Below are 20263 nucleotides of genomic sequence, written 5' to 3' on the forward strand. Positions count from 1 at the left end.
ATTCCCACCGAGCCCTGCCCTGGGGTGGCTTTTGGGGTCCCCCTTCATCCCTCCGGCGTTTGGGGGCTGTCGGGTGCCGCTCTGTGACAAACCGGGCACAAACGCTCGTTTCCTGAAATCTGGGGACACCGCGGGGACAAAGCTGGGTGTCACTGGGAGCTGTGGCACTGTGGGGACAGGTTTGGGTGTCCCAGGGTGGTGACACCCTGAGGATGGGGTCAGTTGTCCCCAGAGGGGCTGTGACACCAGGTCGGGTCCCCCCGGGGTCACCTCCTGCCCCGGGCTGTGACACAGCAGGGTCGGGGTCAGATGTCCCCGGGGGCTGTGGCACCGCCAGGGGACGGGCTGGGGACAGTGCTGGGTCTCACGGGGGGCCGGTGACACCACGGAGGGGCTGGGGACGTGTCCTGTGACCCCCAGAGCCCACAATGTCACCGTGCTCAACCCCACACAATGTCACCGTCCCGGTCCCCACAATGTCACCGTCCCGGTCCCCACAATGTCACCGTGCTCAACCCCACACAATGTCACCGTCCCGGTCCCCACAATGTCACCGTGCTCAACCCCACACAATGTCACCGTGCTCAACCCCACACAATGTCACCGTCCCGGTCCCCACAATGTCACCGTCCCGGTCCCCGCGAGGGACGAGGGCGCCGCTTCGATCGCTCCCGCTGCCGGCTCCCATGGAATTAATGATCAATTAATTCCCTGCCCGGCTGCTAATTACCCAGCCCCTCGGGGACGCGCGGCAGGGTGCCCATGGTGGCCCAGCGTGCTGAGGGGACACTGGCGGTGCCACCGGGGCCGTTTGGGTGTGGGGGATGCCGTGACACTCTGAGGCGTCCCTGGAGATCTTCCACGACATCCCGGTGGCGTTTCGGGAGGGGGAAGAGCCTCTCTGGCTTCCCTCTTGTCCCCGTGTCCCCGTGTCTCTCTGTCCATGTGTCCTCACCCTCCTGTCCCCATGTCCCCGTGTCCCCAACCCCTTCCCCACGTTCTGCTGGTGACAAACTCCAGCACGGCCCCGATGAGGGGAGGCACCCTCGGGTTTGGGGTGCTCGGGGGGGTTCCCCGTGGGTGCCGCCCCCTCCCAGCCCCTTACCTGTGCCCGCAGGTGCGGTGGGTGCCCTGGCAGGGCGGGGGCCACCATGGCACCCCCAGCCCGCGTGCCCCTGGTGCTGCTGCTGCTGCTGGCGGCCGAGAGGACGGCGAGGGGCACCTTCCCCGAGGAGCCCGGGCCCATCGCCACGGCCCCCCCGGACTGTGAGTGCCCCCCGGGGTGGGGGGCATGGGCGGCTGCAGTGGGGCACGGGGGCACTGGGGCACGGGGGGCACTGGGGCGTGGAGGGCACGGCTTGGCATGGAAAGGGAAGGAGACACTGGGGCATGGGGGGCACGGCTTGGTATGGAAAGGGAGAGGGGCTGGGGCATGGGGGGCACTGGGGCACGGGGGGAACTGGGAATGGGGGGCACTGGGGCACGGGGGGAACTGGGGCACGGGGGGAACTGGGGCACGGGGGGAACTGGGCATGGGGGGCACTGGGCATGGGGGGAACTGGGGCACGGGGGGAACTGGGGCACGGGGGGAACTGGGCATGGGGGGCACTGGGCATGGGGGGCACTGGGGCACGGGGAGCACTGGGCATGGGGGGCACTGGGCATGGGGAGCATGGCCTGGCATGGAAAGGGAGAGGGGCTGGGGCACTGGGGGCACAGCCTGGCATGGAAAGGAAGAGGCCCTGGGGCACAGGGGGCACTGGGGCATGGGGCACAGCTTGGCATGGAAAGGGAGAGGGGCTGGGGGGAATTGGGGTGAAGAGAAAAGGGGCACCCAAGAAAGAGTTTTGGAATAGGACAGGACAGCACCAGGGCTGGGCTTTGGGGTATTTTTGGAGGTACCTATGCAAGGGTTTCTGGGGTGCTTTGGGGTCAAGGCAGGCGAGGGGCACTCATGGGAAGGGATTTTGGGCTGGTGGCAGCAGGGAGGTGACCCGGGCTGTGTGGGGGTGCCCGTGTGACCCCCGTGCCCCCCCAGATGTGAAGCACTACCCCGTGTTCGTGGGGCACGGCACCGCCCGCCCGGGGGGCCCCGAGATGGGGGGCACCCAGCGCCTCAACATCCAGCGCATCCTCAAGGTCAACAGGACCCTCTTCATCGGGGACAGGTCTGGAGCCGGCACCCCAAAACCTCCCTTCAATCATGGGGGGCACCCCACACCCTCCCCACTCCTCTCTGCTGGGGAGGAGCCTGCCTGGGGCACCCCAAACCTGCCATGGGGCACTGGGGGGGTCACTGGCACTGACACTGCCCTGGTGATGGTCACTGTCCACCCCAGCACCCCAAACCTCCCTCACTGTCCACCCCAGCACCCCAAACCTCCCTCACTGTCCACCCCAGCACCCCAAACCTCCCTCATTTTCCACCCCAGCACCCCAAACCTCCCTCACTGTCCATCCCAGCACCCCAAACCTCCCTCACTGTCCACCCCAGCACCCCAAACCTCCCTCATTGTCCACCCCAGCACCCCAAATCTTCCTCATTGTCCATCCCAGCACCCCAAACCTTCCTCATTGTCCATCCCAGCACCCCAAACCTCCCTCATTGTCCACCCCAGCACCCCAAACCTCCCTCACTGTCCACCCCAGCACCCCAAACCTCCCTCATTGTCCACCCCAGCACCCCAAACCTCCCTCACTGTCCATCCCAGCACCCCAAACCTCCCTCATTGTCCACCCCAGCACCCCAAACCTTCCCGGGGTGGGTGGGGATGGATCCTGTACCCCCAGTGCTGAGGGCACACCCCAGCTGGGGGGTGGTGACACCCGTGTCCCCCTCCCCAGGGACAATGTCTATCGGGTCAGCCTGGAGCCCAGCGGGGCTGCTGAGATGCGCTACCACCGCGTGAGTGCTGGGGTTCCAGGGGGTTCTGGGGGTCCCAGGGGGTTCTGGGGGTCCCAGGGAGTGCTGGGAGTCCCAGGGAGCTCTGAGGGGTCTCAGGGAGCTCTGGGGGGTCTCAGGGGGGTCTCAGGGGGGTGCTGTTGCTTTGTCCCCGTCCCCACACTGCTTTTCCCCACCCAGAAGCTGACGTGGCGCTCGAACCAGCACGACATCAGCATCTGCAGGATGAAGGGCAAGCACGAGGTACAGCTGTGGGATCTGCACCCCTGGGGACCCTCCGGGGCCGTGTCACACCCTGTCCCCTCCCCAGTGTCACCTCCCCACTCCCTCCCAGCGGCTGAGTCACTGATTTATTGGCCGATTGGCTAAATTGGTTTGTAATTAATTCTTGGGGGCCAGAAATCCCATTGCCAGCTCCCATATGTGCAGTTTTGGGGTGAGAACAGCCCCCCCAAGCCATCCCTTGGCAATGATGAGGGCCTGGGTGGGGTGGGATGAGGTGAGGGGGGTTTTGGGGTGCTGAGGGTGACGGTCCCCTCTCCTGGCACAGGCAGAGTGCCGAAATTTCATCAAGGTGCTGCTGGTGAGGAACGAGAGCCTCCTGTTCGTCTGTGGCACCAACGCCTTCAACCCCGTCTGCGCCAACTACAGCGTGAGCCCCCGGGATGGGTCACTGTGAGGGAGGGGCTGCGGCCAGGGCAGGAGGGGGCACCCATGGGAAGGGTTTTGGGCACCCATGGGAAGGGTTTTGGGGTGAAGGCAGAAGGGGGCACCCATGGGAAGGGTTTTGGGCACCCATGGGAAGGGTTTTGGGGTCAGGGCCAGAGGGGGCATCCATGGGAAGGGTTTTGGGGTGAAGGCAGAAAGGGGGCACCCATGGGAAGGGTTTTGGGGTCAGGGAAGGAGGGGGCACCCATGGGAAAGGTTTTGGGGTCAGGGGAGAAGGAGGCACCCCTGGGAAGGGTTTTGGGGTGAAGGCAGAAAGGGGCACCCATGGGAAGGGTTTTGGGCACCCATGGGAAGGGTTTTGGGGTGAAGGCAGGAGGGAACACCCATGGGAAGGGTTCGGGGGTCAGAGAAGGACAGAACACTCCTGGGAAGGGTTTTTAGGTCAGGGAAGGAGGGGGCACCCATGGGAAGGGTTTTGGGGTGAAGGTAGAAAGGGGCACCCATGGGAGGGGTCTGCAGCATCAACACCTTCAGCCCTGTCTGTGCCAGCTGCATCCAGAGCCCCCCTGGGGATGGGGACCCCGGGTGCCCCCGTGCCCGGGTGCGTCCTCACGTCCCCCTGTCACCCGCTCTAGATGGACACGCTGGAGCCCGTCGGGGACAACATCAGCGGCATGGCCCGCTGTCCCTACGACCCCAAGCACGCCAACGTGGCCCTGTTCACAGGTCAGCGGTGGCACTGCCAGCGTCACAGCGGGCACGGCGTCCCCAAACCCCGCTGACACCTTGTCCCCTGCAGGGGGGATGCTCTTCACCGCCACGGTGACGGATTTCCTGGCCATCGACGCCGTCATCTACCGCAGCCTCGGGGACAGCCCCACCCTGCGCACCGTCAAACACGACTCCAAGTGGTTCAAAGGTGTGTCCCCACCCTGGGCCGTGCCAGGACAGGGCACGTGTCCCCTGTGACCCACGCTGGGCCATCCCTGACCCTGCTGCCCCCGCAGAGCCCTACTTTGTGCACGCCGTGGAATGGAGGAGCCACGTCTACTTCTTCTTCCGCGAGATCGCCATGGAGTTCAACTACCTGGAGAAGGTGGGACCTGTCCCGCTGGGAGGGAGATGCACAGAATGCACAGAATTCCCCAAATTCTCCCAAATGCACAGAATGCACAGAACTCACAGAATGCACAGAATTCATAGAATCACTGGGTTGGAAGAGACCCTAAAAGTTGTTGAGTCCAACCCAGCCCAAACACCTCAACTCAACCCTGGCACCCAGTGCCACATCCAGGCTTTGTTAACACACCCAGGGATGGTGACTCCACCACTTTCCCAGGCAGAACATTCCAGAACTTTCCTGTAAAACACTTTTTTCCCAATATCCAACCTGTATTTCCCTTGGTGCTAGATGGTCCCACAGCTCCCTTCCAACCCAAACCATTCTGGGATGCCCACAGGGACACCCAGGGTGGGGACAGCGACACAGGGGTTGGGTGGTGACGGGTGTCCCCCCCGCAGGTGGTGGTGTCACGGGTGGCCCGGGTGTGCAAGAACGACATGGGGGGCTCGCAGCGGGTGCTGGAGAAGCAGTGGACGTCCTTCCTCAAGGCCCGGCTCAACTGCTCCGTGCCGGGCGATTCCCACTTCTACTTCAACGTCATCCAAGCCGTGACGGACATCCTGGAGCTGGACGGGCGCCCCGTGGTCCTGGCCGTGTTCTCCACGCCCACCAACAGGTCAGAGCCTCCTGTGCCCTGCCCAGACTGCCCGGGCTCAGAGCTGGGTGCCAGCTGGCGTCTGGGTGGGATCAAAGCTGGATCCTGAGTGGGATCAAAGCTGGATCCTGAGTGGGATCTGGGCGGAATCAAAGCCGGATCCTGAATGGGATCTGGGTGGAATCAAAGCTGGATCCTGAGTGGGATCTGCATGGGATCAAAGCTGGATTCTGAGTGGGATCTGTGTGGGATCAAAGCTGGATTCTGAATGGGATCTGTGTGGGATCAAAGCTGGATCCTGAGTGGGATCTGGGTGGGATCAAAGCTGGATCCTGAGTGGGATCAAAGCTGGATCCTGAGTGGGATCTGGGCGGAATCAAAGCCGGATCCTGAATGGGATCTGGGTGGAATCAAAGCTGGATCCTGAGTGGGATCTGCATGGGATCAAAGCTGGATTCTGAGTGGGATCTGTGTGGGATCAAAGCTGGATTCTGAATGGGATCTGTGTGGGATCAAAGCTGGATCCTGAGTGGGATCTGGGTGGGATCAAAGCTGGATTCTGAGTAGGATCTGTGTGGGATCAAAGCTGGATCCTGAGTGGGATCTGGGTGGGATCAAAGCTGGATTCTGAGTAGGATCTGTGTGGGATCAAAGCTGGATCCTGAGTGGGATCTGGGTGGGATCAAAGCCGGATCCTGAGTGGGATCTGTGTGGGATCAAAGCTGGATCCTGAATGGGATCTGCGTGGGATCAAAGCTGGATCCTGAGCGGAATCTGGACAGAATCAAAGCTGGATCCTGAGTGGGATCTGGGATGGGTCCTGGACAGGAAATGGGCTCGTTTCCATTTGGGATGTGCAGGGCCCCTGGCACTCGCTGGGGCCTCCCCGTGCTCACCCCACAGCCGTGTCCCCACAGCATTCCCGGCTCCGCCGTCTGCGCCTTCGACATGACCCAGGTGGCCGCCGTGTTTGAGGGACGGTTCCGGGAGCAGAAATCACCCGAGTCCATCTGGACACCCGTGCCAGAGGACATGGTGCCAAAGCCACGGTGAGGGACAGGGCTGGGGACAGGGCTGGCAAGGACTGTCAGTGGCAGGGACAGTGATGGGACTGGGGAAAGGAACAGGGATGGGGACAGGGACAGGGATGGGGACAGGGACAGGGATGACAACCATGGCAAATACCAGCTGGGAAGGGGACAGGGATGGGGACAGGGGTGATGACAACCACAGTCAGCACCTGCTGAGAATGGGACAGGCATGGGGACAGGGGCCAGTACCTGCTGAGAAAGGGACAGGGATGGGGACAGAGATGGGGACAGGGGTGATGATAACCATGGCCAATGCCAGCTGGGAAGGGGACAGGGGTGATGACAACCATGGCCAGTACCAGCGGGGCTGGGGACAGGCTGGGGACAGCGCCACTGAGCCGTGCCCTGGCTGCAGGCCCGGCTGCTGCGCGTCCCCGGGGATGCGCTACAACTCCTCCAGCTCCTTCCCCGACGAGATCCTCAACTTCGTCAAGACGCACCCGCTGATGGACGAGGCGGTGCCAGCCCTGGGCAACGCCCCCTGGATCCTCCGCACCATGACCCGGTGGGTGCCCGAGGGGCTTGGGGACCCTGGGAGGGCTGGAAGGGGCTGGGAGGGGCTGGCCAGAGCCTCCCGTGCTGCCTTTCCATGCTTGTGTCAGCGCTGGGAGTGCTGGGAGAGCTGATAAATCTCATACACTTTGCAGTCGAGATTGTCTCGTCCTAATTAAATCTGCCTTAATTGCTGCTTGATGGGGAATTAATCAAGCCGCGCTCTTGGGCCGCAGCCTCCCGCCGGCAGGGCAGCCGGGGTGTGGGCAGGAATGGGGACAGGGACAGGAATGGGGACAGGGAGCTGGGGATGGGGAGTGGGAATGGGGACAGGGATGTGGGGCTGGATCTGGGGACACAGGGCTGGGGATGGGGACATGGAGATGGGGATGTGGGGCTGGGGGTCTCACTCTTTCCCCCTCCCTGGGACCCCTGGATTCCCCCACACCCCAGCACTGCTCCCTCCCCCACGCAGGTACCAGCTCCGTAAGATCGTGGTGGACAACGCGGCGGGGCCGTGGGGCAACCACACCATGGTGTTCCTGGGCTCCAGCACCGGCACCGTGCTCAAGTTCCTCATCCTGCCCAACGCCACCAGCAGCCCTGGGCCCGCTGCCCCCGGCAGCCAGAGCGTCTTCCTGGAGGAGTTTGAGACCTACCAGCCCGGGAGGTGAGTGCCAGGGTGCCAGGGGAAGGGGCAGCAAAAGGGGTGGGTGGGGTGCTCAGATGGATGGATGGATAAGGGAGGATGGATGGATGATGGATGGATGAGGGATGGATGGATGGATGGATGGATGGATGATGGATGGATGGATGGATGGATGGATAGATGGATGGATGATGGATGGATGGATGGATGGATGGATGGATGGATGATGGATGGATGGATGGATGGATGGATGGATGATGGATGGATGGATGGATGATGGATGGATGGATGGATGGATGGATGATGGATGGATGGATGATGGATGGATGATGGATGGATGATGGATGGATGGATGGATGGATGGATGGATGGATGGATGGATGGATGATGGATGAATGGATGGATGGGTGGATGGATGGATGGATGGATGATGGATGGATGGATGGATGGATGGATGGATGGATGGATGATGGATGGATGATGGATGGATGGATGGATGGATGGATGGATGGATGATGGATGGATGGATGGATGGATGGATGGATGGATGGATGATGGATGGATGATGGATGGATGGATGATGGATGGATGGATGGATGGATGGATGGATGGATGGATGGATGGATGAGAGGGATGCAAGGCTGGCGGGAATGGATGAGAAAGCCTCCTCTGGACTGGGCCAGGCTTTGGAGGGCCCCCCAGCACTGGGGCCATGATGAGCTCTGCTCTGTCCCCAGGTGTGGCCGGGACACGGAGGACGAGCGGCGGCTCCTGGGGCTGGAGCTGGACAAGGCTGCGGGGTCCCTGCTGCTGGCCTTCCCCCCGTGCGTGGCCAGGGTGCCTGTGGCTCGCTGCCAGCAGCACTCGGGCTGCATGAAGTGAGTGCCTGGCGCTGGGAGCGTGCCTGGGGAAACTGAGGCACGGCACAGGCCGGGGTGCTGTGTTCCCCCATCAGGGCTGACCCTGACATCTCTGCTCCCTGCCAGGAACTGCCTGGGCAGCCGGGATCCCTACTGTGGCTGGACACCCGAGGGCTCCTGCATCTTCCTGGAGCCCAGCCCCAGGTAACGCTGCCAGGCCTGGGGACCTGTGGGGGACAGTGGTGTCCCCAGAGAGCTCCTGCAGGCCCCATGCAACTGACGGGAGCTGGGAGACCCTGCCAGGCCATTTGGGACCCACTGACCCCCCAATTTGTCCCCCCAGGGTGACCTTCGAGCAGGACATCGCCGGCGGCAGCACATCCCACCTGGGCGAGTGCGAGGGTGAGTGCGGGGCCGGGGCCGGGCTCGGGGACGCGGTGGCGGCGCCCGCGGGTCCCTGACGTGTCCCCGCCGCCAGGGCTGGTGACGGAGAGCTTCGTGGACGAGCCGGACGGGCTGGTGTCGGTGAACCTGCTGGTGATCTCCTCCGTGGCCGCCTTCGTTATCGGCGCCGTCATCTCCGGTTTCAGCGTGTGCTGGTTCGTCGGGCACCGGGACCGCAAGGAGCTGGCGCGGCGCAAGGACAAGGAGACGATCCTGGCGCACAGTGAGTCGGTGGTGAGCGTCAGCCGCCTGGGCGAGCGGCGGGCACGGGGAGCGCTGCTGGCCCCGCTCATGCCCAACGGGTGGCCCAAGGAGCTGGGCAAGGTCACCCAGCACGACCTGGACTCGGGGGTGCTGCCCACGCCGGAGCAGACCCCGCTGCAGCAGAAACGCTGCCCCGGAGCCCTCCAGAACTGCACCTGGGAGCAGAGCCACAACATCATCAACGCGGCCTTGCGGGACCCCGGAGGCGGCTCCGGCCCCGCGGGCACCGGGCGGGGGCACGGCGGCTCCGGCCGCCCCCCGAGGGGCATCCCCCTGTCCTGCCACGCCATCCTGGTGGACCAGGAGCTGGAGGCCGAACTCAGCGACTCCTCAGGTGACGGGCACTGGGCTCGAGACGCTCAGGAGGGGCCCCGCACCCGGCAGCACCCGCCCGCCGGTGCCCGCCGCCAGCCCCGCAGCTCCTACGGCGATTTCGGGGGGACGCCGCACCCCAGCCCCGAGCGCCGGCGGGTGGTGTCGGCACCCAGCGGGGACGGGAGAGACTTTACCGAGGGGCCGCCCTGGCACCCCGAGCAGCTGAACTTCAACGCCAACAACGGCACGGGCCGCCCCGGCGCCCACCTCAAGAGGAACCACACGTTCAACAGCGGCGAGGCGGCGGCGGGCGGCTACGGGCGGCACGGGACGGGCACCGGGCACCGGGCAGCGCGGGCACCGGGCACCCCGCGGCCGCTGACGGACCTGCAGCACCTCCTGCGCTACGGCGTGGAGCGGACTCCCTCGGGAAAATAGGGTGGCACCTGTGCGCGTCCCCCGGCCAGGACACTGATGGGGACCCGGCTCGCTGGGGACAGGGACGGGCACGGGCTGAGGTGCTGCGTGGGTGAGGGGGGACAGGCACCCCCTGGGTGCCCCCGATAGGGTTTGGGGGTGCCCCCGGCTGACGTGGGGCAGTGCCCTGCGCTCCGGCTGCGTTGTTGTCCCTTTGCCGGGGTGGAGCGTCCAGCGTGTCCCCTCCCCAGGCCGGAGCCAGGGCCCGCAGCACCCTGGGGGCAGCAGGATGGACAGACGGACACGGGCACTGGGCTGTGCCCCCCAGCCCCGCAGCCCTGCAGTGGCACCCGGGGGTGCTGCCACCCCCCTGGGGACACCCGGCCGGCGGTGCTTTGGTTGTGGTGATGGAACCTGGTGAGCGTTTTGGGGGCGGGGGGCTGGGGGCCCCCCGAGTGTGGCAATATCTGGGGATGGGGCACACTCCCACCCCCAGTCTGGGGTCAGCCCTTTCCCAGTGCCAGCCTGGGGGTTGCCCATCCTTCCCCCCCCGGCACCCCCTCCTGGAAAGCACAGCCGGGGTGGGGGGCACGGCGGGGGGGTCCCCACCGAACCCACTCTCTGCTGGCAAAGGGTGCCCTTTCGGTGCCACCCCTGCCCGGCACCCACCCGGGGTGGCGTGTCGCGTCGCGGGGGAGCGGCAGGTCCCCAGGGGGTGGCAGGCTGTAAATAGGGCAGGGGGCGGCGGGAGCCCCCCCCAGCGGCCATGCATGCGGCCGCCCGCGGGCTGTACCCCGCGGCCCCAATAAACACCCGGTTACCGGAGGCGACTCCCCCGCCGCCGCCTCGGCACCTTCTTCACCTCCCGGGAGCCGGGGAGGGGGGCACAGGGCTGGGGGGGGCACAGGGTGGCACCCGCTCCGTGGGCACCCGCACACCCAGCGCACCCACCCCTGCATGAGGGTCCCCACCCCACTTCCCCCACGAATCCCCTGGGGATAAGGCGGTGACAGTGCCGTGTCCCTGCCCGTGCCATCCCACACCCCCCGTGCCCCCTGCCTGTCCCCTTTCCAGGCTGTCTCTCGCCCCACGATGCCACCCACGGGCGTCACCCACGGCCCTCTGTCCCCGGCCTGAGCACCCCGAAGGGCTGGGGACACCTGGCACCCTGAGGTGGCACGGGAACACCTGGGGTGGGCACATCTGGCAAAGGGACACTGGAAGTGGCGTGGGCACGGCCCGCTTTGGGTTCCTTGGTGTTGGGGCCGCCAATCATTGGGTCCCTTGGCGTGGGGACACCAGGCCTGGGGACATCTGCCGTGGGGACACCGGGCTGGCGGCTGGCGGGTCTCCTGGAGTTGGTTCACCTGGAATGGGGACGCTTGGAGAGGGTGGGGACAGCGGCCATTGAGTCCCTTGAGGAGGGAACAAGTGGCGAGGGCACACGTGGCGAGGGGACACCTGCGGTGGGGACACCGGGGGAGGGGACAACGGGGGCGGAGACACCTGGGGCGGGGGTGGGACACCGGCCACGGGGTCCGTCGGCGGGGGACACGTGAGAGGTGACCGGGGACCCGTTCCCGCCGCCCGGGCTGGGCTGTCCCCGCTGTCCCCGCTGTCCCCGCTGTCCCCGCTGTCCCCGCTGTCCCCGGACCCCTCGGCGAGCGCGCCCCAACCCCAAGCCACGCCCCCGGGTCACGCCCATCAATTCTCATTGGCTGAGAGCCGGCCCCGCCCCTTCTCTGATTGGCTCCCGCCGCTCCCCGCGGGTCCGGGCTGGGCGGGGCCCGGGGTCGCGATCTCGGCCGGGGGTCGCGACAGAACCCCACCCCCACCCCGTGAGTACCGGGCCCGGGGCTTGGCGGGAGCGGGAGGGCGGGAAACGGGGCCGGGGGCGTCCCGGGAGGCTCCGGAAAGGCTCCGGGGGGGCCTCCGGGTGGTCCCGGGGGAAGTCCGGAGGTCCCCGGGGGCCTCCGGGGGGTGCGGGGGTGGTCGGGGGTCCCAAAGTCCCCGAAACACCCCAGGGACACCCCGAGAAACTCCGGGGAACAGCGCAGGGTCCCAGGGGAGCTGTCCCCCGCCGTGACCTACCCAAAGCCCCCCGAATCCCCCCCCGAATCCCCCCAGAACTCGTCCCCGGAGAGCGCAGGGCCGGGCCGGGGGAGACCCCAAAGGGCAGAGGGGCTCCCGGGGGTCCCGGGGGGCTGTCGGGGGTCCGGGGGGGCTGCCGGGGCCTGGATGGGCTGCCGGGGGTCCCAGGGAGGCTGCCGAGGGTCCTGGGGGGCTGCCGGGGCTCGGTTCCCTGCCGGGGCTGCCCCGGCCGAGGCGGCGGTGCCGGGCGGCACGTCCCCGGTCCCCAGCGCGGGATTGCGACAGACCCGTCCCGTCTGACTTCGCTGAATCACCCAAAAACCCCTCCCCGGCGCAAAGAGAGGGTGGGGATCCCAAGAGGAGTTGAGGGGAGCCAGTCCCCCCAGTTTCCTGCCAGGGGAGGAGGGCAACCCCATCCCAAAACCCCTCTCAGACCTCTCAAAACAGCCCCGAGAGCCCCCCAGAACCCGCCAGCCGCTCCCACTGCGGTAATCAGCTGGTGGCTCTCAGCCCTCAGGGAGCAGGGGCTGGGGGTGCTGGGGGTGTCATCCACGGGGGGGGTCCCCACCTGTCTCACCCACCCACGGCCCCCCAGATCTCCCCCCAGAATCTGCCTCTCCTTGCTCCAGCCGCCGCTGCCATGTCGGCCGAGAGCGCCGCGGTGCCGGCCGAGCCCGGGCTGGACACGCAGGTACGGGGGCACGGAGGGTTCGGGGGGCTGCAGGTGGCTCTGGGGACGCCACGTCATTGTCCCCCACCCACCCTCAGAGCGTGGTGAGCCGCGTGGCCAGCCTGCCCCTGGTGAGCTGCGCCTGCGGGGCCGTGGCCGCGGCCTACGGGCGCACCAAGGAGCGGCACCCGAGCGTGGGCACCGTCTGCAGCGCGGCCGAGAAGGGCCTGAGGACCCTGACAGCGGCGGCAGCCAGCGGGGCCCAGCCCCTCCTCACCCGGCTGGAGCCCCAGAGTGAGTGCAGGGCTGGGGGAACCCCAAAACTGGCTGAGGAACCAGAGAGGGAGGACCTGGTTTCGCATCTCCAGTTTGTATCGGCAATAAATAAACGCAGGGCTGCGCAAGCTGGAGGGTTGGAGGAGAAGCACCCCACAGGTTTTGGGGTACCCTAAACCCTGGCCTGGCAGAGCTCCTGCAAGCAGCAGGGTGCTGAACTCACCTCTTTTCACATCCCCAGTTTCCACCGCCAACAAGTTGGCCTGCAGAGGGCTGGACAAGCTGGAGGAGAAGCTGCCCGTGCTGCAGCAGCCCCCCGAGAGGGTAATGCCACCCAGGGGGCACGGGCAGGGCTCTGGGGCGGCTGAGCAGCGGGGACAAGCTGTCATTGAGCTGTCCCCTGCAGGTGGTGGCCGGGACCAGGGCGCTGGTGTCGGGCACGGTGAGCGGGGTGGCAGCGAGGACGCGCTCGGCGCTCGGGGCCGTGGTTGGCACCCGCGTGGGGCGGCTGCTGGCCTCGGGCGTGGGCACCGTGCTGGGCAAGTCAGAGCAGCTGCTGGATCGGTACCTCCCCGGGATGGACCAGGAGCTGGGTGAGTGCCCACCATGCCCAAGCCTCCCAGTGCCAAGCCCTCCCGGGACCCTCACCCTGGCATTGGCTATGCGTGGTGGTGGTCCCACAGTGGTGCCAGTGAGGCCACCGTGACCCCAGGCAGGGGCCAGTCCCTGTCTGAAGGACACGGGATGGCACTGGGTGAACTCTCACCTGGAAACCCAAGAGAAAATATAGTCCCGTGTGCCCGCCTGGGTATTTATAGCTTGGCACTGGGTGACATTAGCAGAGCTGGCCCCCTGTCACAGCTGAGGTGACCGCAGAGGCCACCTGGCGCTCAGGGTGGCATCTCCTCATGACCTGGTGGCTGAGCATCCTGTGGGTGCTCACACTGGGCTCCAGTGCCCAGCACAGGATGGCCCAGCCACGCTGCCCTCACCCCTGATCCCACAGTGGCAGCAGCAGCAGGCACGGAGGTGACCACGGGCACGGAGGTGACCACGGGCATGGAGGTGATCAGGGGCACGGAGGTAACCATGGGCACAAAGGTTACCAGGGGCATGGAGGTGGCCACAGGGACAGAGGTGGCCACAGGGACAGAGGTGACCACGGGCACAGAGGTGACCAGGGGCATGGAGGTGACCAGGGGCATGGAGGTGGCCACGGGCACGGAGGTGACCACAGGCACGGAGGTGGCCCCGCAGGAGCGGCAGAGGCGGTGGCAGAGCTACTTTGTCCGCGTGGGCTCCCTGTCGGCCAGGCTGCCCCACCGGGCCCTGCGGCGCTCGCTGGGCGACCTGCAGCGGGCACGGCTCCGTGCCCAGCGGCTCCTGGGCCAGCTCCACCACGTCATCCGGCTGGTAAGGATGGGGCAGGGACCGTGCCAGCCCCGTGCCGGCCCAAGGCACCCCCAGGAGTGCTCCCACCTGGCTGAACCTCCCCCCAGATTGAGGAGGGGCAGCAGGGCACGGACGGGCCCTGGCATAGCGCCCGGGAGCACCTGCACCAGCTGTGGCTGGAGTGGAGCCAGCAGGACGCGGTGCCCATGGAGGACAGCGAGGTACGGGCTGGAGGGACCGGGGGGGGGACAGATGGCACCATCTGGAGAGGGTGGGGACAGCGGCCATTGAGTCCCTGGAGGTGGGGACACGTGGCAAGGGGACACCTGGAGCGGGGACACCTGGAGCAGGGGTGGAGCAGCAGCCATGGAGTCCAGCTGTGGATCCATCCAGCTGTGGGTCCATCCAGCCACAGAGTCCAGCTGTGGATCCATCCAGCTGTGGGTCCATCTAGCAGTGGGTCCATCCAGCTGTGGCTCCATCCAGCTATGGATCCATCCAGCCATGGAGTCCAGCTGTGGCTCCATCCAGCTGTGGCTCCATCCAGCTATGGAGTCCAGCTGTGGATCCATCCAGCTATGGCTCCATCCAGCTGTGGCTCCATCCAGGCAGGACTGGGGTCCATCCAGCTGTGGGTCCATCCAGCAGTGGGTCCATCCAGCTATGGAGTCGAGCTGTGGCTCCATCCAGCTGTGGCTCCATCCAGGCAGGGCTGGGGTCCATCCAGCTGTGCCTCCATCCAGCTATGGAGTCCAGCTGTGGCTCCATCCAGCTGTGGCTCCATCCAGGCAGGGCTGGGGTCCATCCAGCTGTGCCTCCATCCAGCTGTGGAGTCCAGCTGTGGCTCCATCCAGCTGTGGCTCCATCCAGCTGTGCCTCCATCCAGGCAGGGCTGGGGTCCATCACCCCCAGCCCCGCTGCCCTCTGCCCACCCCGCAGGTGGAGGCTCGGACTCTGGCCATGCTCCAGGGGCTCCTGCAGCAGCTCCACGCCGCCTGCTCCCACCTGGCCGCGGGCGCGCGGGCGTTCCCCAGCAGCGTGCAGGACACGGCGGGACACGTCCGGCACGGCGTGGAGGGCGTCCAGGCCTCCCTGGGCGGCGCCCGCTCCTTGCAGGAGCTGTCGGGGCTGGTGCTGGCGCAGAGCAGGGAGGCGGTGACGCGGGCCCAGCTCGGCCTCGAGGGGCTGCTGGAGCACGTGGGGCAGCACACGCCCCTGCCCTGGCTCCTGGGGCCCTTCGCGCCCGCGCTCGTGGAGTACCCGGAGGATGTCCCGGTGGACATGTCCAAGTGGGAGGGCTGCGTCACCGCGGGGGGGACGCGCCGGGTGCCCGCTGCCACCCAGCTCTGCGGCCGCCACTGAGGTGCCGCTGAGCGGGGGCACCCACCCAGGGGCATGAACCCCCATCCCATCAGGAACGAGGGGGCGATGGAGCTGGTGACCCAGCGTGGGACCCCGTTGCCGCTCCTGTGGCGATGGTGGCGCGCGGAGGACACAGCGTGAGCCTGTCTGGGATCCAGCGCTGCCCTAAGCCCCAGGAATACTGGAATTTTGTGTCTTAACAGCTTCAAACCAGTTTAAAGAAGAAGAAAACAACTTTTTTGGCCTTAAAATGACTCAGAGCCTGCAGTGCTGTGGCAGAGCCACCACTCACGGGGGGCTCTGAACGGGCGGCAGAGCCGGGGGCATCCCCGAGGGGGCTCAATAAGGGGGTGCCAGGGTGGGACAGTGGGACGGGGTTCCCTGGGGTACTGGGACAGAGGGTGCCACAAGGTGCCAGGACATCTGGACTGGACTGTGCCCCGCGGCCGTGTGGCACTGAACTTTGTCCCACTTGTCACCGTGGAGGGGCTGGGCCTGCCCGGGGTATCCCCGACGTCACAAGCACAGCAGGGTCACAGCACCCGCGGGGCGACACCGGGAGTTCCAGGACCGTCCATCGTCCCGCCGGGGCCAGCCTGACCAACTCCACCGGGCCAGGTGTGCGGGAGCACCGGGAGCCCCGGGCGTGGGAGGGTCGGGGCGGGTCTGTCCCGGGGGATCGGTGCCACGGAGGGGCGGGGGTTCTGTGGTTCCGGGCTCGGGGTGTCACTGCAGAGCGGTCCCGGGGCTGTCCGGTCCCGGGGGGCTCCGTGCAGCCCAGTCTCGGGGATCCGGTACCGGGGGGGTCAGTGCAGCACCGACCGAGGAATGGGGGGGTCCCGGGGGGCTCAGTGCGGCCCAGTCCCGGCGGATCGGTGCTGGGAACTCGGTGCAGGCGGTTCCCGGGGGTTCGCTGCCCTCCCGTTCCCCGCCGGTCGCTGCTCCCGGTCCGCCCCGGGCCGGCCCCGCTGGGCGGCCCCGGTCACATGCGCTCGGGGCGGGCTCCGGGCTATAAAGGGCGGCGGGGAGGAGCGGGGCGAGCCCGGAGCCGAACCGAGCGGAGCAGGACCGACCCCAGCCGCCAGCGGTGAGCACGATCCGGGGCCGGGGTCGCGATCCTGGTTCCGATCGCGATCCCGGTACCGGTTCCGATCGCGATTCCGGTTTCGATCGCGATCTCGGTCCTGTTCCCGATCGCGATCCCCGTCCTGTTCCCGATGGCAATCCCGGTCCCGGTCCCGGTCTCAATCCCGGTCCCGATCGCGATCCCGGTCCCGATCCCGCCTGTGATCCCGATCGTGGTCCCGGTCCCGGTCCCCCGGACCCCCCTGTTCCGGGATTTCCCAACCGCGTGGGAGCTGCCCCGTTCCGGGGGCGGTAACGTGGGGCAGGAGAGGCAGGAGGGGGGCGCTGGGGGGGCCTGGCCCCGCTCACGGTCCCGTCTGTGCCCCCAGACCCACCATGGCCACCAGCGAGCCCACGCCGGCGCAGCCCAAGGCAGAGGAGCAGCAGGTCAGTGCGGGCGGGGCGGGGAATTTGGGGACAACCCACGGGGTCCCTGTTTGGAGACGGGGATCGGGGTTCTCCCACCCTCCGATGGGCTTGGAGAGCCACGGGAGCGCCCCAAAACCACCCCCGGGCTGTTGGGAGCACACACCACACCCTGTGAGATTTGGGGGTCCCTCAGCCCCGCGCTCACGCTGAGCCCTTCCGGCCCCCAGAACATCGGGACACGCGTGGCCAACCTGCCCCTGGTGAGCTCAGCTTACGACATGGTGTCCTCCGCCTACACCTGCACCAAGGAGAGCCACCCCTACGTGCGCTCCGTCTGCGATGTGGCTGAGAAGGGCGTGAAGACGCTGACGGCGGCAGCGGTGAGCGGGGCCCAGCCCCTCCTCACCCGGCTGGAGCCCCAGAGTGAGTGCAGGGAGAGGGGCAGCACCCCATGGGGATGGGGGACCCCAAAAGTGGCTCTCACAGAGCTCTCGTGAGGAACCAGGAGAGGCAGGACCTGGTTTTGTGTCTCTGGTTTGTGTGGCTGAGGGGTAAACAGCTGGAGAAGCTGGAAGATGTGGGGGCAGCACACCCTGAGTTTTGGGGTGATGGAAAATTGGGCCTGGCAGAGCTCCTGCAGGGCAGCAGGGTGCTAAACCCACCTCCTTTTCCAATTCCAGTTTCTTCCGCCAATGAATTTGCCTGCAAAGGGCTGGACAAGCTGGAGGAGAAGCTGCCCATCCTGCAGCAGCCCCCCCAGAAGGTACCACGGTGGGCTGGGCTGGGCAAAACACCTGGGCCCCCCCCAGTGCTTAACAGAGCTTTGTGTGTCTGCCCAGATCGTCTCAGACACCAAACTGCTGGTGACCTCCACGGTGACAGGGGCCAGGGATGTGCTGACCAGCACCGTGGCCGGGGCCAGGGATGCAGTGTCCAGCAGAATGGCCGGGGCTAAAGATGCAGTGTCCAGCACAGTGGCCGGAGCCAGGGATGCAGTGTCCAGCACGGTGTCTGGGGCCAGGGATGCAGTGGCCGGAGCCAGGGATGCAGTGTCCAGCACCGTGACCGGGGCCAAGGACGCGGTGACCAGCCGAGTGACCGGTGTGATGGACATGACCAAAGGGGCAGTGCAGGGTGGCGTGGAGATGACCAGGTCAGCGGTCAGCAGCGGTGTCAGCACCGTGGGCCAGATGGTGGCCAGCAGGGTGGACTCCGTGCTGGGCAAGTCGGAGGAGCTGGTGGACCATTACCTGCCCATGACAGATGGGGAGCTGGGTGAGCAGCTGATCCCAACCCTACAGAAGGGTGGGCAGAGCAGGGGAAGCTCTGAGGGGTGCTGATGGTGCTGCTGCACCCCCTGAGCAGCTCCTGTCCCACAGCCCAGCTGGCCACGGCCGTGGAGGGCTTTGAGCCGGAGCAGCAGCGGCAGCAGCAGAGCTACTTCGTGCGCCTGGGCTCCCTGTCCAGCAAGGTGCGGCAGCGAGCGCTCCAGCACTCCCTGAGCAAACTGCAGAGCTCCCGCCAGAGCTGCCAGGACCTGCTGGCCCAGCTCCAGCGCACCCTCGACCTGGTAAGACCCAGCCCCGCGCCCCCTGTGCCACCCCGGGGTGTGCCCCCATGGTGCCCTCACCCAGCCGGGCTGTGCCCCTCTGCCAGGTGGAGACCCTGAAGCAAGGCGTGGACCAGAAGCTGCAGGGAGGGCAGGAGAAGCTGCAGCAGCTGTGGCTGGAGTGGAGCAAGAAGCAGCCAGATGGTGGCAAGGACCAGGTGCCACCGGAGGTAGGAGCGGGGCAGGGGGTGCCCAGGGCGACCAAGGTGTCCCCAAGGCCTCACCCCCCGTGTCCCCCCGCAGGCGGTGGAGTCGGGCACGGTGAGCATGCTGCAGGGCCTGAGCCAGCAGCTGCAGAGCTCCTGCCAGCCGCTGGTGTGCAGCCTGCAGGGCCTCCCCGCCGCCGTGCAGGACAAGGCGGGGCAGGTGCGGCACAACGTGGAGGGGCTGCGGGCGGCGCTGGGCTCGGTCCGCTCCCTGCAGGACGTGACGGGCCCCGTGCTGGCCCGGGCCCGCGACCACGCCGCCCAAGCCCGGCTGCTGATGGACGAGCTGGTGGAACAAGTGGCCTTCAACACCCCCCTGACGTGGCTGGTGGGACCCTTCGCCCCCTCGGGCAAGCGCCCGGTGGAGCCGGAGGCGGAGTAGCGATTCTGGGCTGCTTCCCTCCCCAAAAAGCCTCGTTAGGAGTCTTTGCTACACACCCCTCACCTTGTGCCTGTCTCTGTGGGGACCCTCCTGCCTGCCCCAGCTCTGTCACTTGCCCCCTTGCTGGGGACCTGCAGTTGTGTGCCTTGGCTGCCCCAAGTGCCTCTTGGGGGTCCCCCGTGTCCTCGGTGCCTTCAGACTCTCACCCTTGTAGGGTCACAACAGCGCAAGAAGCAATAAACTCTGGTTAGTTTTGCACTCGACTGAGGTTTCTTTGGGGGTGTGGGAGGGAGGAATTGGGCTCTGGAGAAGCAACCCCCTCCCCAAGAGCTGGGGACCCCCATGTCCTGAGCCCCCACTCCCCAGCCTGTCCCTGCCCCTGGGAGGAGAGGAGCTGGCAGCGGGATCAGGAGCGGGGTCCTGGAGGGATCCTCCCACTTCCAGCAGTTGGGCAAGAGGCACTGGGGATGGTTTGGGCTTTATTTAGGTCTTGTTTACGGAGCGAGTGTGAAATCAGTCCTGGAAAAAGCCAAAGCCGAGTGTCCCCAGGGCAGAGTTACTGCAGCCTGCAGGGAACGGGGGTCGGGGCATCCTCCCCCGGGGCTCGGGCACAAAGAGCAGGCGGGGCCGGGAGCTCTTTATTGGACTCTGACAAAAGCTCGGGAGCCTTGCAACACAGCAAAACCACTGAGCTGCTGCCCAGCAGGGGCAGGATGGTGCCAGGCTCAGTCCCTCCCTGGCACACACCCTTTTTACCCTTATTTTACCCCAAGGAGTTGGTGCCCAGCCCTGCTGCCACTCCTGGGGCAGAGGGATCCAATTCCAGCAGCTGCCTCTGGATGGAGAGAGGATTGTGATGGTGGGGAAAGGGGCTTGGAGCAGCTCCTGAGTGCCTGACCCTGGTCAGAGGGAATTTGGGGACCCATGGGGTGTTCTCCAGCCCTGGGCAGGGGGTTAAGG

At 66.6% G+C, this 20263-nt stretch overlaps 3 protein-coding genes across 4 annotated transcripts; all 3 read left to right on the forward strand.

The window, feature by feature from the left end:
* Positions 1–1950: 1950 nt before the first annotated feature.
* Positions 1951–10581, forward strand: SEMA6B (semaphorin 6B). Its single transcript, XM_058820975.1, has 15 exons — positions 1951–2168; positions 2845–2905; positions 3083–3145; positions 3453–3554; positions 4207–4297; positions 4371–4490; positions 4579–4667; positions 5093–5310; positions 6207–6338; positions 6736–6885; positions 7348–7542; positions 8259–8399; positions 8508–8585; positions 8725–8783; positions 8860–10581. Exons 1-15 carry the CDS (start codon positions 2098–2100, stop codon positions 9840–9842), a joined length of 2553 nt encoding a protein of 850 aa, XP_058676958.1. The 5' UTR covers positions 1951–2097; the 3' UTR covers positions 9843–10581.
* A 1033-nt stretch (positions 10582–11614) lies between these two features.
* On the forward strand, positions 11615–15849 carry PLIN5 (perilipin 5). The gene is made up of 8 exons (XM_058821088.1): positions 11615–11659; positions 12520–12603; positions 12681–12876; positions 13100–13182; positions 13265–13451; positions 13865–14271; positions 14358–14471; positions 15190–15849. The coding sequence occupies exons 2-8, from the start codon at positions 12553–12555 to the stop codon at positions 15610–15612; spliced, it is 1461 nt and encodes a 486-aa protein (XP_058677071.1). The 5' UTR covers positions 11615–11659; positions 12520–12552; the 3' UTR covers positions 15613–15849.
* Positions 15850–16004: 155 nt separating this feature from the next.
* LOC131568855 (perilipin-3-like) lies at positions 16005–19561 on the forward strand. 2 transcript variants are annotated; one of them, XM_058820988.1, is made up of 8 exons: positions 16005–16230; positions 17067–17124; positions 17334–17529; positions 17787–17869; positions 17946–18381; positions 18486–18676; positions 18763–18885; positions 18959–19561. In XM_058820988.1, the coding sequence occupies exons 2-8, from the start codon at positions 17074–17076 to the stop codon at positions 19301–19303; spliced, it is 1425 nt and encodes a 474-aa protein (XP_058676971.1). In that variant the 5' UTR covers positions 16005–16230; positions 17067–17073; the 3' UTR covers positions 19304–19561. The 2 variants fall into 2 exon arrangements, with proteins under 2 accessions (XP_058676971.1, XP_058676970.1); XM_058820987.1 differs by lacking the exon at positions 16005–16230 and adding an exon at positions 16659–16699.
* Positions 19562–20263: the final 702 nt, after the last annotated feature.

This window comes from Ammospiza caudacuta, chromosome 28 (assembly GCF_027887145.1).
Source record: "Ammospiza caudacuta isolate bAmmCau1 chromosome 28, bAmmCau1.pri, whole genome shotgun sequence".
NCBI classification, from domain to species: domain Eukaryota; kingdom Metazoa; phylum Chordata; class Aves; order Passeriformes; family Passerellidae; genus Ammospiza; species Ammospiza caudacuta.